The 15974-nt window shown below is 54.8% G+C and overlaps 1 protein-coding gene across 1 annotated transcript; it reads right to left on the bottom strand.

Moving 5' to 3' along the window:
* Window positions 1-555: 555 nt before the first annotated feature.
* Window positions 556-9309, bottom strand: Osgin1 (oxidative stress induced growth inhibitor 1). The gene is made up of 6 exons (XM_038312840.1): window positions 9109-9309; window positions 4921-5025; window positions 3929-4065; window positions 3383-3574; window positions 3156-3247; window positions 556-1866 (listed from the first exon to the last, which is right to left on the bottom strand). Exons 2-6 carry the CDS (start codon window positions 4985-4987, stop codon window positions 918-920), a joined length of 1437 nt encoding a protein of 478 aa, XP_038168768.1. The 5' UTR covers window positions 4988-5025; window positions 9109-9309; the 3' UTR covers window positions 556-917.
* Window positions 9310-15974: the final 6665 nt, after the last annotated feature.

Below are 15974 nucleotides of genomic sequence, written 5' to 3'. Positions count from 1 at the left end.
GGGGGATGGCCTTGTGTACACGGGGATGCAGACGGGCGTGGAGGAGGGTGGGGGCCCCCAGGATTGTTCCCTGGTCCCCACTAGGGTCCCGCTGACCCCCGTCCCCTCCCCTGTGGTGCTGGTGTCCGGCGAGCTCTGCGCGCCCTCTGCCGGCCGGTCCTCCCTGCGTCCCTTCCCTTCCCCTCCTCCACCCGCGGACGCCAGTTGCCCTGAAAGCAGAGCAAGATGTGGAGAATTGTTCAAGTGACTCAGATTCAAGAGACCTGAATAGGGGGCCCAGGGCTGGACACTAGCCTGCGCAAAGGCCCTGCGGCAGGTAACAGGGAGGTGAGACTGGGAGACTGATGAACAGACCAGGGGATTCCCGGGTGGACAGGGCTGCGTCAGGCTTCTGGAAGCCTCATTCCCTGCCCAGAGTCTCTAGCACCGTGCCCAGGACTGCTCCACTCTGGGGCCCCATCCCGTTTTCCTGGAGCTGTAGGCCTTACCCAAGGGCCCAGTGCGGGGGGGTCTATTTGCCTAGCCACTCCCCAAGCATAGACTTCTCAGGCACAGTGGAGGCACTCACTGTGGGTTTTATTATGAACCTGATTCTGAAAGGTTAGGCCTGGTCCTGCTAGTTGGCCACTCAGCTGGCCCCGTGATTTCAGCACACACTGTCTGCTTCAAGGGGGTCCAGACCCAGGCTTCTCTGCCTATAGCTACTGCTCTCACCTTGGGCCTTGACTAGCCCGAGGATGGGGTAACCTGTGATCCCCATGCCTCTGGGTCAGACAGTCCATCCACAGGGCTCAAGTCTTCATCTCCTGCTAGGGAGACTGGTCCCCATATGGGAAATCTTTAGATGGGCTCATGTCCCACTGGGCTATGGTGAGCCCCTCCTCTCCCGGGCCTGGTGTCAGGGCGTCTGGCTGATGTTAAGGTGGTTTCCTGGTCTCCTTCCTCAGCAGCGAGCTGGCAGCAGCCAAGGCCCCACCCTGAACGAACCTCACGAAGTTGTCTCCAGCCAGTGGCCCCAGGGCATACAGGCCTTCCTGGTTAGCGCTCTCATAGGTGAAGGGATCCACATCAATGGGGTTTCTCTTGGGGCTCAGTGGCTGATCTGGGTCTATGGCCAAGTCAGCACCTGCCCTGGGGAGGTAGGAGAGGTTGGGGTGGGAGCCAATGAGGACCAGCACCATGGAGACTCCGAAGAGCTGCTGGCCCCCTTGTGGGTCCTGGAACACTGCCTGGTGGTCCTCCTTGAAGAGCAGCGGTCGGTGCTCAGGGAGGCTGCGGTAGCCCTGGTAGGGGCTGGGTGACAAGATGGATTGGTCACGCATCATCTGGTGTACCTTGTGGTACTCAGGGTACAGCATCTTGGGCAGCTGGTTGAAGACCAGGCCAGGGTCATGGACAGACCGGCGGAAGGCATGGATCACCTGGATGTTGTAGTGGCGAGCGAAGAGGACAGCGTCGGCTGCAGACAGCCCAGCGCCCACGATCAGCACCGGGTCTGAGTTTGGGTTCACAGTGCCTGCCCGCAGGGCTGCCTCCAGGGCTGACAGCTCATGGTGGACAAAGGGCAGGGTCTCTCCTGGGATGCCTAGCCAGGCTGGGCTGTCAAAGGTGCCCGTGGCCAGGACCACGTTCCGGGCCCACAGTGAAAAGGGCTGGCGGCCGTGGTCTCTGGCAGTCACGTAACCTTTTACTTGGAAGAGGGGGCTGGGTGCTTGGGCCTCGGGGCTGCCATGGTCAGACTTTGCTTGCTCCACAGCCGTGACGACGGCGCCAGACACAAAGTTGTGACTTAGACCCTTCTTGGTGACATAGTCCCTGTAGTAGTGGGCGATGTCGCCGGCTGTGGCTCTGCTGTTGCGGAGACCCCTGAGGAGGAAGCAGATGTGGGAGCTGGTGTCAGAGACGGGCATGGAGGCAGGCACTCCCAGATCAGTCAGGCTTCTCTGCCTCTCCCTGTCTCTCAGTTTCCCTACTTGGGAGGCAGGGTGGTGAGTGTGTCAGACCGTGGGGGATTCTACAAGGTTGGGTGAAAACTGGAACTTGAACATGGGACTGATATGTCCAGGCTGGCCAGCAGTGAAGCCATTACCCCAGTAGGTAATAACAGCCCAAATGCTGGTGACTACCAGCACTCTGGAGGCTGAGGCAGGAGGATCACCAGTTTAAGGCCAGCCTTGCATGGCAAGACCTTGCTTCAAAAACTCAAAATGTAGTAAGATCTAACATTTTAGATAACATAGAGTTCGGAATGAGGTCAAGGGTCTATGCAGCTAGAGTCAAGAGCAGGGCTGTACTGGGAGGAGGGGAAGAGGGGGTGAGAGGAGGGCAGAGTGACTTCTGAACCCGGCCTTGAGTCCCAACTGAGGACTGAACCCGGGGGCCTTGGGCTTGCTAGGCAAGTGCTCTACCACTGAGCTAAATCCCTAACCCTCAACCCCGTGAATCCCATTCTGAAGTGTGAACTTTAAAATAGCCCACTGAAGCCCTTAGCAGGTTCTGGGCCACCCAGGAAAGGAAGGCCTGGGGGTATGGGGGGGCTGCTTTATTTCTGCTGCCATTTTTATTCTGTCTTCCCTTTCCAGGGACGGTGTCTGCAGGGTCTGTGACACTGGTGGGAGGGTGGCTTGGCATAACCACAGACCTCCCTGTTGTATGCTTCCACATGGCTTCAGTTACCCAATGCAGGGACATGTGGTGTCCTAAGGGTGATTCAGAGGCCAGGATGCCCCCAGGGTACCCAGGAGCTATAGAATTTGTCTGTCATTCTCCCTCCTGTGTTTGCTTTCATTTTGTGAAAACCGAGAACTATCCTAACGGGCTACCCCGCAGGAGTGCTTCTCTCGATGGCACACGGGAGGCAGGTGGCCGGCAGTGGATCACGGGGTACGGTATTTGCTGAACCAGGGACACGCCCCTTTAGGAATATTACAGAGCCATGAAAAGGGGAGCTACAAGCTCTGTCGCTTCACCATCAGAGACTTCTGAGAGGTGGTGTGCACAAGGCAGGTGAAGCATATGTTCCTGTCCCTATGCAAACCTGACATCCCTCCTCATCTGCAGGGACAGAATCCACCAGAGCCAGAATTAGAGAGACCACTTGTATCTGTTTGTACGGGAGTCTCCTCTGCCCGCCCATCCTCTGGGGGACCCCTTACCTGCATTTCTTCCGCATCCAGTCCTTGACCTGTAGGTCTGGGAGACTCATCCACTGGCCCTGGCTCAAGGTCACCATGGAACCTTCAATGCACTGCAGAGAGAGGAGTTCTCAGGCTCAGCCTGGACAGACAGCGCCCCTCCCCAGGGTTGGGACAGGTGGCAGGAGAGGTGACGGGGAAGAAAAGGAGGTATAAGGGAGAACGGGTGGTTCCAAGATGACACTCACATGCCAGGCGCCCCCAGGGAGGTTCCGCCCCAGGACGAGGTGGGGAATAGCACGTTCCTTCTGCTGCTTCCAGGAGAGCACAGAGTCCATGCTGCCTCCAATGTCTGTGTCGGGGCGCAGGAGGGCATCAAAGAGCAGGGCCACAGGGCTCTGGCTTCGGCCTTCAAGGCCTTCAGAAAGGTAATCCAGATCCTGAAGATGGGACACAGGTCAGTGGGACCCCCAGAGGATAGCAGAGTCCCACTCTGAGGCTGAAACTGGTTACAGAGACCGCTATACTAAGTATTTTGGGGGATTGTCATTATGGTCCCTCTGAAAGCCCAAGGGCCCCAGTGAGTGTTCTTAGAGGGAATTCCTTATTGAGGACCATGGGTCTGATGCATAGGCAGACAGCTAACATGGCATCAGTGGTCTCGGGTGAGAGCCTAGCTGCTCTTTTCCTGTTTTATGGTTGATGTGGTGGGCTCCTCTGTTCTGTGCTTAGCCTTCCTGGGAACCCTGGCTTTTCCTTAGAATGCCCCTCCCATGCTCTCATGTCAGACTCACCTGGTCCAGGATGGAGACCCCTGGAGCCTCAGTCAGCTTTCTCTGCAGCAGGGGATTCGGGTGGATGGCACATGGCTTCACGTAGGGGATGTGGCCAGAGAGCAGGTAGGACAAGCAGATACCCGAGGGACCATTGCCTGCAGAGATGGGGGAACGGGGGTCAGAGGGGACTCAGCCTGGCTGGCTACTCCTTCACTCCATGAAACATTCACCAAGCCCTTACTCTGTGTCAGATGCCATGTGTAATGTTGATTAAGAAGTAAACTCTGAACAGTGGCTGAAGGCTTCCTGTATGGAAGGTTTCTAAGTGCTCTTCCGCAGTGTTATCAGGAAACGGGTATAGAAGTTAAGTGGCCTCTGTTCACACAAGGCTAATAAGGGTTTCACACTCAGACAGACAGACCCTATAACTGCGCAAGCCTGAAACTTGGGAGGCTGGGGCAAGAGGATCTGAAGCTCAAGGCCAGCCTGGGCAACACAGTGAGCCCCAAAGTAAAAGTTAAAGGAGGATGGGGGCATGTCTCAGAGGCAGGGGTGTTAGTCTAAGCCAGGAGGGCTGAGACTTGGAGGTAGGTGACAGTCCATCAGTGGAATGGACTGCTTCAGGCCCTGTGTGTGGGATGATAGCTATTCTGAGTCCTCCTAACTGGCCCAGAGCTTCCTCCGCCAGTCTTATCCCTCCCCTGCTCTTAGTGCCGTCTGTCCATTTTTCACTTTGAAAATGTCTGTTCGTGTGGATCCACCTGATGCTAGGATTCTCCTTCTCAGTTTTGCAGTACTGAGAACAGGAACCATGGGCCCCATCTTTGTGTTCCCCACGTGGGCATCCAGCACAGTTGTGGACCCGGGGTAATGGTACAATGTTTTACACACACAGTGCTGGCCCACAGTAAACACACCAGCTTCATCTGAAGACAGTCATCTAGAGGCCAGCCTCGGCCTTGCTGGCCTCAGACCCCCAGGGGTCCCCAGAGCATTAGTGTGACACTTACCAATGATGACCACTGGCAGGGGCTCCGAGCTGCTGGCCCTGAGGGAGTCACGCCTCCAGGAGCTCATAGCTGGGGTTGGAGTTCAGCTTGAGGCTGGCAGCTGACCTAGGGAGCAGAGCAGAGAGAAGCCTATGTGGTCAGGCTGGGGGACACACAGCCCATTCTCATCTCCATTCTGAGCTCACTCAGCTCAGCGCGGAGTGCAGGGCCCCAGGCGGAAGCCACAATGTGCCTCATCTCTTCTTCCTCTCCTCCGGCATCCTCATCCTCCTTCCTCTCTGCATCCAACGTCCAGCCACATGGGGACCAGGGGCCACGATCTCTACTGAGCCTTATGCCATCCATCTCCCCACTTCATCTCAGGGAGGGAACCCTTGCCCAGTAAGTGGGGAGGAGGACAAGACAAGATGACTTCTTTGGTAGCTGCAATGCCACTGCCCCACAGGCCTACAACAGTAGCTTCCTTACTGCTGACACTGGCTCTAGACCTGAGCCTCAAGAGGCTGTGCAAGCAAAATATTCTGGAACACCTGCTTGGGTGGATTTACTGCTGGGAAGGCCCTGCCTGACTTCCTGCTCAGGGTGGGACTGGACTTTGGACTTGGGGAGACTCTTGACAACTGAATTTGGGAAAATGCCAGCAAGCCTGGGGTTCTGGAGTTCATGCGCCCTCTGCTGGCCACAATTCCTAATTGCTCAAAGCACCGGAGCAGCGTTCCCAGGCTGGGAGCAGGAGCCAGGCAGCCCTGTGTGCTTAACCGGGGGACCACAAACAATGTTGGACCGCGATGGAGGAGCAGGGGTGATGCGCTCTTGCAGTGACCTGTTCCTCCCACTCTGACCTTGGGCAGAAGCTGCTGGCTAACTGATTAAACGAGGCTAACTGATGATTAAGACTCTGGGCCATCATGCCGGTCCCTAAGAGCCGAGGATTCACTGGTCTGAGGTCACATCCCCGGAACTCTTCCGGAGGAGGTAGAAATCTGGGGGTTGTATATGGACTCTCTAGTTTGGAAAAGTGGCCAGCTAACGACGTACCTTTACGAACACAGCTGAGGCCCTGTGACTTGTGTGCCAGGACACAAAGACCAGCATCTCCCACCAGGCAGGTCCAACCAGTCAGACGGGAGAACTGACCTCACTGTACCTAGTGTTGGCATTCAGTGCTCCTCTGCGGGTGACTGTGAGGAGCAGCCCACTAGTGGGGCTTGACCCTGCACCTCACTGTGCAAACCTTTCTGGCCTCAGCTGTGCTCAGGCTTGGGACAGCTTCCCTGACCTGTAAAGATGGGCCCTATGTCCCTAGCACCCGCTATGCCCTCCTCCTCCCTGAGAGAGTGCAGGTGACTTCCTCCTGATACTGGAGACCACAAGGCCTTCCCCATACAGGGCCTAAGAGAATACTGGCGTAACATGACCTATGGCATAACCGCAGCAGCTGACGCCAGACTTTTTTTTTTTTTTGAGACAGGGTTTCTCTGTAACTTTGGGGCCTGTCCTGGCACTAGCTCTGTAGACCAGGCTGACCTCGAACTCACAGAGATCCACCTGCCTCTGCCTCCCGAGTGCTGGGATTAAAGGCGTGCGCCACCACCGCCCAGCTTGCCAGACTTCTGCAGAGCTGTTGGCACCTGAGGTCCAAACCCTCAACACACACGAGTTTATGCTTATATTTATCTGGGTGTTAAAGGTGCTCTTTCTGTCGCTCCTAATTTATGGATAGAGAGGCTGAGCCTAGAGAGCTTGCTGCCAGGAGCCTGTCCCCCTCCTGTCAGCTGGACTGGACTTGAGAGGGGCCACCCCACTCTAGAACCCTGTCTGTTCTCCTGCAGGTAGAGGGGGCCGGAGGTTCCTGCAGTGTGTGGCTGTCCCCTTTGCTCTGCTGCAGATTCTGGCCCCAGTGGCCTGCCATAGGGTCAGTTTCTCACCGACTACAAGGTGCTCAGAGCCTTGGGGACTCAGGCTGCAGCTCCTGGAGGGCAGTCCCCTCCCCAGTGCACTCAGAGAACATCAAAGGGCCTGGGGTTCCCCCTCCTGTCTTCAGTCTCCACAGAAGCAGCAGCAACAACAGAGGGTAACATCCTGGCCGGGCGTTTCCTATGAATCGTCTCCTCTAGTCCTCATGACAACCCACTTCTCAGATGCGGAGACTGAGGCTCCAGGGGGCAAGCCATGCTTCCAAAGTTTCAGAGCAGGCAGATAACAGAACTAAATTTGGGTCCCTGTGGGCAGAACCCTATCAGACATCCCAACACCCCTGAAAAGAGCATGCCAACTATCCCCAGAGACCCAAGGTGCCCACTCTTTCCTTCGTTGCAATACCCCGGCATACAGCTCCTCATAGGTGCCCGCAGGAGGCCCTTTCCACATAGGCCAGATCCAAGGGATGCCCAAGTTGCTCCACAGGAAGTAGGACGGGCTAATACACTGGAGGACTTTGCACCCCAAGACCAGGCCCCTTTCCAGCACAGCTGGCAGATGCTTCACCTGGAGCAACGGGATGCCATACACATGAGGTCACCAGCAGGCCTGGACCCCGGAGGGCACATCTTCCAGGCTGCTCACCCTCACAACCACCCACAAACACCGGCTACAGATCTGTAAAGCAACACAGCTTCTCCCTGCTTCAGCTCCACCCACAGACTTTAGTTTGTACAGCTGGAAAAAGCCGCCTGGTTTTGATGGCCTTGAACCCTTGATCCTCCTGCCTGCACCCCTACGTGCTCAGACTACAGGAGCGAGCCCTCCCAGTTTAGAATAACCCGCTTTTAATGTGATGGAGTCTTTCTGAGCCCCTCTGGCTGGGCAATGCTGGCAGAAAAGTTAACCCTATAAATTGCCGGTTTGAGGGGCCAGGGAGATGGCTCGGCAGGTACAACGCTTGCCCCACACCAGGAAGACCTGAGTTCTGATTCCTCGTACTCCTGTAAAAAGCAGGTATCTATAATCCCAGATCTGGAGGGAGAACACTGGCCAGCCGGGTGAATCAATAGGCTCCAGGTTCAGTCCAGGAGAGCCAGGGAAATGGCTCAACAGGTAACTCGCTGCATCAGGGTGGTGACCTGATTTGATTCCTAGGACCCACATAAAGATGGAAAGAGAAAACTGACTCCTGACCTCTGAGGGTTGTTGTCTGACCTCTATACATGCTTTCTCTCTCTCGTTTTTTTTTTTTTTTTTAAAAAAAAGAATAAAAAATAAGGTGGTCTCCCATCTAAGTTCTAACCAGGGCCAGCCTGGTCTACACTGCAAGTTCCAGGACAGCCAGGGCTACACAGAGAAACCCTGTCTTGGAAACAAAACAAGATAAATAAATAATAAATAAAAAATAAAAGGAAAAAAAGGTGGACAGTGATTGAGGAAATAGCAGGGCATCAACCTCTGACCTCCACAGATATGAGTTCATGCATTCATGCACATAAAAAGGAAAAGTAGAATTTCCCAGAAGTGGTGGTAACTGTCCTGGTTGTCACACCGCAGATATTTCTGAGGTTATGAAATTGTCACACTGGGGAGGGTTGGGGTCATGTGCCACCGGCCTTTAAGACACCCAAGAGCTGGGGTTTCTTATCCTACAGAGAGAAAGAAACTGAGGTGGGGTGGAGGGAGGCATCTTGTCTGGGTCTCGCAGCCTAGTTTGGTCCCCTTCCCCTCCATTCCCAAACAAACTACAAGTAACAGTGACAGCTGCCAGTGACAAAAGCCCTGGGGCGTGAGGAAGTGTGCAGTCAGCCAAGGATTACCTGGCCTTAGTCACCAGGAACACTTATTCCAAGTGCCCGCCCCACCTGAGCCCAAGATTCCCGATGCCCCACTTCTACAGCCCACTACTTTCTCCTGGCACCTTCCATAAGCCGAGTGCCCAGGAACCCTTGGCGGTGCCCATCTGTGCCTGGTACACAGGACACAGCACCTCATTAGGCTGTAGACACGGTGGGCAAGGAGCAAGGCTAATCACTCTTCTTCCTGCCAGAACAGCTATTCCGTGGGCTGGATGAGGCTGTTGGACTAGGGGCTGTTGGGGAGAGGGGCCGAGGTGCCTGGCCATGGCCATGGCTGGGAGGAGCAGGAAGGACTCCCAGAGTCCTGCTCAGGGACCAGACTACTTACTGCCCAGCTCCAGTCTGGCTACCTCTGCCCCACGGCTACCATTTCCCACTCACAGCCTTGCCCAGGCCACTCACTCACCTGATGGGCAGTAGCTGGAGGGACCTGGTGAGCCTGGGTTGGCAGGACACTCAGAGGAACTTGGTCACGGTGCCCAGCTGCAGGAGCAGGATGCCCATTAGCCCTGGGGATCCCAGAGGCTGCGAGAGGCCCAAGGCTAGCAGGGGTATTTCACTGCGGGGCTGGGAGGAGGCGGAGGCAGAGGCGGGGCCAGGGAAATCACTTTCATAAGCATGAGTCAGCAGGGGCCCCTGGGTGAATGAACTTGCCCCTGGCCAGCCTTAAAGGGGCCCTGGTGGTCAGCCCCCGCCCCTCTCCCCACCCCTCTCCCCACCCCCGTTCCTGGGCTCCGCCTAAAGGAGGAACTAGTGATCCTTGAGGGAGATCACTTGGTCTCTTCCCTTTGGGAAGGACAACTTTGCCACGTGCGGTTGAAACGACTGGCCTGTTGGCCCCTGAAGTACAGAAGGAAGCTCTTCCACCTGGCTTCCACCCCAGCTTGTGTGTGTGTGTGTGTGTGTGTGTGTGTGCAGAAAAAAGCCCTCAGGCATCAGTCTGACCCCTGCAGTCCCCACTTTGCAACTTCCTGGTTGGACGCTCTCAACAAACCTGTTTCCCCATCTGAAAACTGGGGTTCAGTCTGATTCCTTCCTGGGCTGGTGTGTGTGGGGGGGTCAGGGGTCATGCCACCATTTCCCTGGTCCCCATAGACATCCCTTTCTGTAGAGGGTCACACCATCTGCAGAACTGCTCTTGAGCTCTCTGGGTCCTCGGGTGGCACTGCTTGCTGCATACCGGGTCCGGAGTAGCACTCTCTACACAGGTGTTCAGGATTTGCTCCACAGAAGGAAGGTGGGCGGGGTTTAGCTCACTGCACAGACCTTGGTGGCCTTACCTGTTCCTGTCATTATCGGCTGTCTTCCTCATGGTCCTCTCTGCCACCAGGACCAGGACTCAGGTGGGTGTCAGGCTCTTGCTCTAAGAACCGACTTTAAGAGAGACTCCAAACACTCGCTAATCAAGAAGTGGTACTTTGATGCAATTTTCTAAAAAAATAATAATAATAATAATAATAATCAAGCAATACAAACACCAGATAAAGAAACCTTCAGTTGTGGAGACAGGGTCCTCAGGCCCACCTGCGGGACAGCCTCCAGTGGGAGAATCTTGGCTGCTAGCACATGTTTTTATTTAAAAATTTGATATTCTGTTTTTCCTGCACTAAAAAATTATTATTCAAAATGCCGCGTATAGGCCTGGGGGACCAGTTCAGTAGAACCTGTGCCTAGCATTGCACGAGGCCCTAGGTTCAAGCCCTAGTACCATTAAAAAAAAAGGTCCCTCCACAAAACCTTGCATGCCCTCACTACACATGTTCAAATCTGGGCTCAGGGAGATTGCTCAGTAACAGAACACTTGCTTAGCATGTTCAAAGTCCTGGATTCAATCCCAAGTACTGCTACACACACACACACACACACACACACACACACACACACATCTCGGAGTTCTTGTTTACACTAGCAGTCTCAATGGGAGAGTCTGTTGTTCCCCAAGGAGTACACAGGATCAAACCACAGCCTGGCTGAGGGCACCTCTTGCAGGGGGTGGGTGAAGATGGAAGTCATCCTGAGTTTATAGGTAGGAGACAGTGGTGGGGTGAGCAAGGTTAGCTGCTGACCTGGATTTAGGAGAGAGGCTAGGGACCAATAGCTTACAGCCCAGGTATCAGTTCTTGGAGGCTCCTTCCTCTTCCCATCTGGTCTCCTCTCCGGGGGGGATCCTGGGCTGTGATTTTTGCTTAGGGCCCTGTGATCTTAATCTTGGTTTAATGCTCTGGTGTCTTCCTTAAAATGCTTGGTCATTTTTTAACAAGGGAACACAGTGTACATTTCCCATTTGTACTAGGTCTGGCAACTTTCCCCAACCTGGGTGGGAGCTACCCTGAGCTGAACTCTTCTGTTGAGACACTCCCCTCAGGGGCTTGGCTCTGTTGCCGTGGCCCACTAGACCAGGTAATGGAGATTCAGAGAGTCCCTGCTACAGGCCTCAGCTCAGTGCAAGTGTGTTTCATGACCTGGGGTGAGGGAACCCTCTCTCCACACCTCTACAGACTCAAAGGGTACTTTCCACACACCAGGACCCGGAGTGGGGTTCTGAACTCAGTGAGAGATACTGAGGACACAGTTGCAGGGCACAGGTGTGCCACTGGGTCTGGCTGCATACCCTCCCCTATCACCTCCCCACTTCTTCCCCCTCCACCTCCCGCCTGTCTCATACCCCACAGGGCTTGGCTTGGCTGCAACTTGCCCATGCTTTTGGATACGGAAACCGAGGAAGAGAGAGCAGGTACCCAGGGTCAGGGACTCCTAGTTTGGAGCCTCGGTTGCCAAGGGGTAGACTGGAGGTGGCCAGGGGCTAGGGCCCCGGAAAGCCAGGAAAGCGGGACCGACTGGCCTTTCTCCAGGCTGGCCCCGCCCATGGCCCTGGCCCCTTACTGGAGTTGGCTGATGGACACTCTGTGGACTTTCTCCTCCTTCCTTGTTTACCTGTCCAGCAGTTATCAGCAGCAGAACCAGCGAGATGAAGATAGATACGGATGCCAGAGAAAGCAGACCAAAGGGCACTATCTGAGGATTCAGAGGGGACCTGCGTAGTCAGCAGGCTGACAGGAGTGGGCTGCTCCTTAGAGCTCCTGGGAGTATTTGGGTCCCTAATGGTCCTTTAGGAAAGCAAGCAGGCTTGCCAGCAGATCCACACTTGCTCCTGGGAAACTCGAACTTCAGACTCCTAAGAAATGAGCCTTCAGGCCAGGTACATCCTGAGAGGCCGGCTTACACAAAAGCTTAGGAGCAGGGAGGCTGAGAGTCACCTTGCTCGGGCATCTTGTCTTCTGCACTGCAGTTCTGGCTATAAAATGTGCGTAAGACAATGGCAGCCTAAAGAGGTCATAGACACCGAGTGGAAAAGGCTCGGGGAGATGGCTCGCTGTTCACGCCAGAGGACATAAGATCAATTCCATGACATCCACGTAAAAACTCTCCTTGGTGTCACGTACCTGCAATCCCAGCGCCGTGGTGGCAAAGACAGGTGGATCCTGGGGGGCACTTGCTGGTGGGTCGGGCTTGATGAAATGCCGAGCTCCAGGCTCAGTGAGAGATTCTGCCTCAAAGAACAAGGTGGAGAGCAATGGAGAAAGATGTCTGATACTAGCTAGCCTCCGGCCTCCGCACCTGTACACACGTGTGCAAGCTCACGCCAACCCCACCCACCAGTAGGGTAAAGTGTCACTCATGATTTTTACGCTGACTTCATGTTTTTTTCAAGGCTGTGGATCAAATCCATGGCTTTGCAGATGCTAAGCATACGTCAACCACTGAGTGCATCCCAGCCCTGTGGATCACATATGTCAGTGCCAACAGGGAATGTTGGGGCTGTAGCTCAACACTACAACGCTTGCCCAGCACACTGGGGGCCTGGCTTCCACCCCCAGAGCCACAGGAACGAGCTCACATACAATCAGTAAAGGAGACGTTTGCACAAAGGTGGAGTCTCTGAGGACGCCTCATCGCTGTCCTTTCCCTCAGAGCATCTCTCCCACTCTGGGATCCTCTGCAGGGTCTTCAGACATCACTGGCCTCGGTCAGAGCTGGGGTGGCAGGAGCCTGACACCTGGTCAGTTCGAGGATCCATTAACCAGGAGTGTGAGCCACTTGGAACACAAGGGGCTGGGCAGAGTGACTTCTGGGACTCAGTTTCCCTGACACAGCTGCAGCCACCATGGGGCTTCCTAGGTCGCCAAGGGCAACAGGTGTGAGCTGGGGGAAGGGCCTGGTGTGGGTGAGGGGCTTGGACCTGCTGTCAATACTCCTGAAGACAATCACTATTTCTCTCCACCTGGCCTATCCCAGAGCCACCCAGAAGATCCTCTATCCACCCAGCTTCATCCCTTCTCGTTCCCAGGAACCAGGCGTTGTGAATAGATAGCTCTTACACAAGGCTGCTACTCAGAGAAGTCCATCTCAAGCCTAAGGCCACAACACACAGCGTGACTGGGTGACTGGCGGCAGAACTGAGGTGGCTCCCAGAAAGGGCTGGCAGGGAAGAAAGCAGTGATTCTCAACCTGTGGGTTGTGACCGCCATATCAGAGATTTACAATACGATTCATAGCAGTAACAAAATGACAGCTATGAAGTAGCCATGGAATAACTTTACGATTGCGGGGGGGGGGGGGAGGATTCACCACCACATGGGGAACTGAGTTAAAGGGTCACGGTATTAGAAAGGTCGAGAAGCACTAGAATAAAGGAGAGATAAGAGGCTCAGGTAGGCAAGTGTCCAGTTCTTCAGGCGGGTGAGCAGGACTGTGCTCACTCGCTAGCTGCCACACTCCTGGTGGGCTCCAGGTGGGTCCATCTGCACACCAGCCCTGCACACCAGCCCAACAGTGGTGGATCAGTCTACTTAATTCCCGGTGAAGAAACTGAGGCCCTGAGCAAATGGAAGCCTCAGTTGGGACAGAGCTGGGTCCATGACCCCCGCCTAGGGGCCCTTCCGACACAGGACACACAACTAATATTTGTTCAGGCTCACAATGTTCATGGCCATGATCCTCAAATTCATTAAGTCCCTTCTGCAGTTCTGAGGCGGCCAGGTATTTAGCAATAACTTGTTTACAGATAAAGAAGCCCAGAGGAGCTTCCCGAGTCAGAGGTGGGATGAGGGCCTTTCACTATAGCCTGTCTGCCAGCAAAGCTCTATGCGACACCCAGGACCCAGTGTGGGTGGCCAGTGCCTGCCTGTGCCAGCCTACTTAGGGGTCAGCACTGTAGGCCCGTAGGGAAATTGCTGAAGATGGGGACTCAGCCCCTGCCCCCGGGGCGGGGGGAAGGAGAGAGGATGAACCCCAGGGGACTAGGCACACAGGGAGGAAGCTGGAGGCTCCAGGGCTCCAGCTGAGGCTTCCTCTATTTGCCTGGTTCCTTCCTCTTTCCCTTAAACAGTGAGGGGACAGTCTGAAGGAGAGTAAGAATATTTGCTCTAGTGTCTGGAAGGCAGTGGGTGCACAAGGGTCCTGCCCAGGCATGCATAAGCCTTCACTGTGGCCTCGGGATTCTGGGTCCATTCGTTCAAGTCATGTGACCTCAGGCAAGAGGCTTCACCTCTGTGGTCTATCCCACCTAGGAGATGGAGACCGCTCCAGTCATGCTCCTCCTGCAGTCCTATGGACAGATTCAGAGGTACCTTGAGGCTCCCTGGGCACCACAGCTTAGCTGGGGCAGCGCTATCAGAACTGGGAGCTCATTCTCTGATGCTCCAGGGTCCTCCTACCTCAGGCCTGGGTTTAGGGAAGAACTACAGTTTAGCAGTCCTGGGATGATGGTCACACATATACCAGACCCCTCCCCCTGTGGTCCACCTCCTTGCCAAGCACAGGAAGTCATGAGGTCTAAAAGAAAGGCATTTTTTTCTGTGAGCTAGGCCAGCTGGACAGCGAGGTCATGGTCACTCAAGGGCCTCAGGGGAAGTCCCAGTAACTGCTTGGTTTTCCTGACAATGAGTTCACTCAGCAGAGAGCTTACATTCCTTCTGGGATCTCATCATTCTGGGCACTCCCAATCAGAAAGGGCACTCGCTGATCCACAGGGAGCTGCAGTCACACCACTGAGGGCAAACACTGCATACCACTTCCCCAGCTACCTACTGGGAGCAGGGCAGTCACCACTGGCTGTGCCCAGATGCCAGGATCTTGCAGCTCTTAAAAATGCAAGCAGAGAGGCAAAGGAAGCAGGCTGTGTTTGCCACAGGGATGAGATCATGAAATTGCACCGATACCAGGTCCCACAGATCAAAGAGGGAAGGAGAGCAACTGGCTGGACTGCTGGTGTCCAGGGCTCCTAGATGGGTGGCTTTGGCTTTGGCTTGTTCAGTATGAGCATGGAACCCAGGGTCTGTCTCGCCAGGCTGGACAAGGGCCCCACCACTGAACCACGTCCCCAGCCTTCTTATCAAACTTTATATTTTGAGATAAGTTGCCCAAGCTAGCCTTGAACTTGGAATCCTCCTGCCTCAGCCTCTCTAGTAGCTGAGATCACAGGACTGTGCCACCAAGCAGAAACAGATTTTTAAAACAAAAGGCAAAAAAGCGATTTGGCCAGACAAGCATTTTCTGTCCTTCAGTTAGATTCATTCATGCAGAGGGTCTCACCTGCCCAGCGAATAATCAACTGTTCATTGAAGTAATGAGACCTGCCCCTCTGTTGCCCCTCTGACCCTCACTCCTTTTTTTCCCCCAGCATAGCCCAGGCTGGCTTTGACTTGCTGTGGAGCCTAGGAGAACCCTGAGCTCCCAATCCTCCTTGTCTCCACCTCCCGAGTACCGGGATCACAGGTTCCTACCACCATGTTCATTTTGTAATTCTGGGGAGGGAACCCAGGTAGCATGTGTGCTGGACAAGCATTCTATACATCCCTATAGGTCTTGCGGCTTTCCGGCTTTTCCTGTTGACTGCTAGAACATGCTGGAGGGTGACCCTGCTGATGTCGCGTTACATGCACCTGGTTGGCTCCTATGATTAAATCTTTGGCAATAATTTTGAATTGGCCAAAGGTGAAGACCCTTCCTCCAGGAAGGACAGCCTTGTTCTAGTCACGAGGAGTCAAAACAAATGAGTTGTCTGTGAAGTCAGAGACGCTGGGCTCCATCTTGGCTCTGGTCTTGTTAGAGAAACCTACTTCTCCATGTCCTCATCTGCAAGGCAGGGAGAGCGATGCCTGCTGCCCACTGTGGCGGGTTTCTGGCTGCTGACACCCTGTAGGTTCTCAGCAGAGGGTAGAGACCCCTCCTTTCTGCTCAGCCCCTTCTGACTCACTGAGTGGCCTGCCA

The sequence above is a fragment of the Arvicola amphibius genome, chromosome 15 (genome assembly GCF_903992535.2).
Source record: "Arvicola amphibius chromosome 15, mArvAmp1.2, whole genome shotgun sequence".
Taxonomy (NCBI): domain Eukaryota; kingdom Metazoa; phylum Chordata; class Mammalia; order Rodentia; family Cricetidae; genus Arvicola; species Arvicola amphibius.
The sequence above is the reverse complement of the archived record's forward strand: the minus strand, read 5'-3'. Positions and strand labels throughout refer to the sequence as shown.

Excerpts from the sequence above, each read along its gene's own strand:
- Osgin1 (XM_038312840.1), bottom strand. The coding sequence starts at position 4,987 with ATGAGCTCCTGGAGGCGTGACTCCCTCAGGGCCAGCAGCTCGGAGCCC. Across the intron at positions 3,248-3,382 it reads TCCCTGGGGGCGCCTGGCAT|TGCATTGAAGGTTCCATGGT; the intron begins GTGAGTGTCATC and ends CTCTCTCTGCAG. Across the intron at positions 1,867-3,155 it reads TGGATGCGGAAGAAATGCAG|GGGTCTCCGCAACAGCAGAG; the intron begins GTAAGGGGTCCC and ends CTTCCTCCTCAG.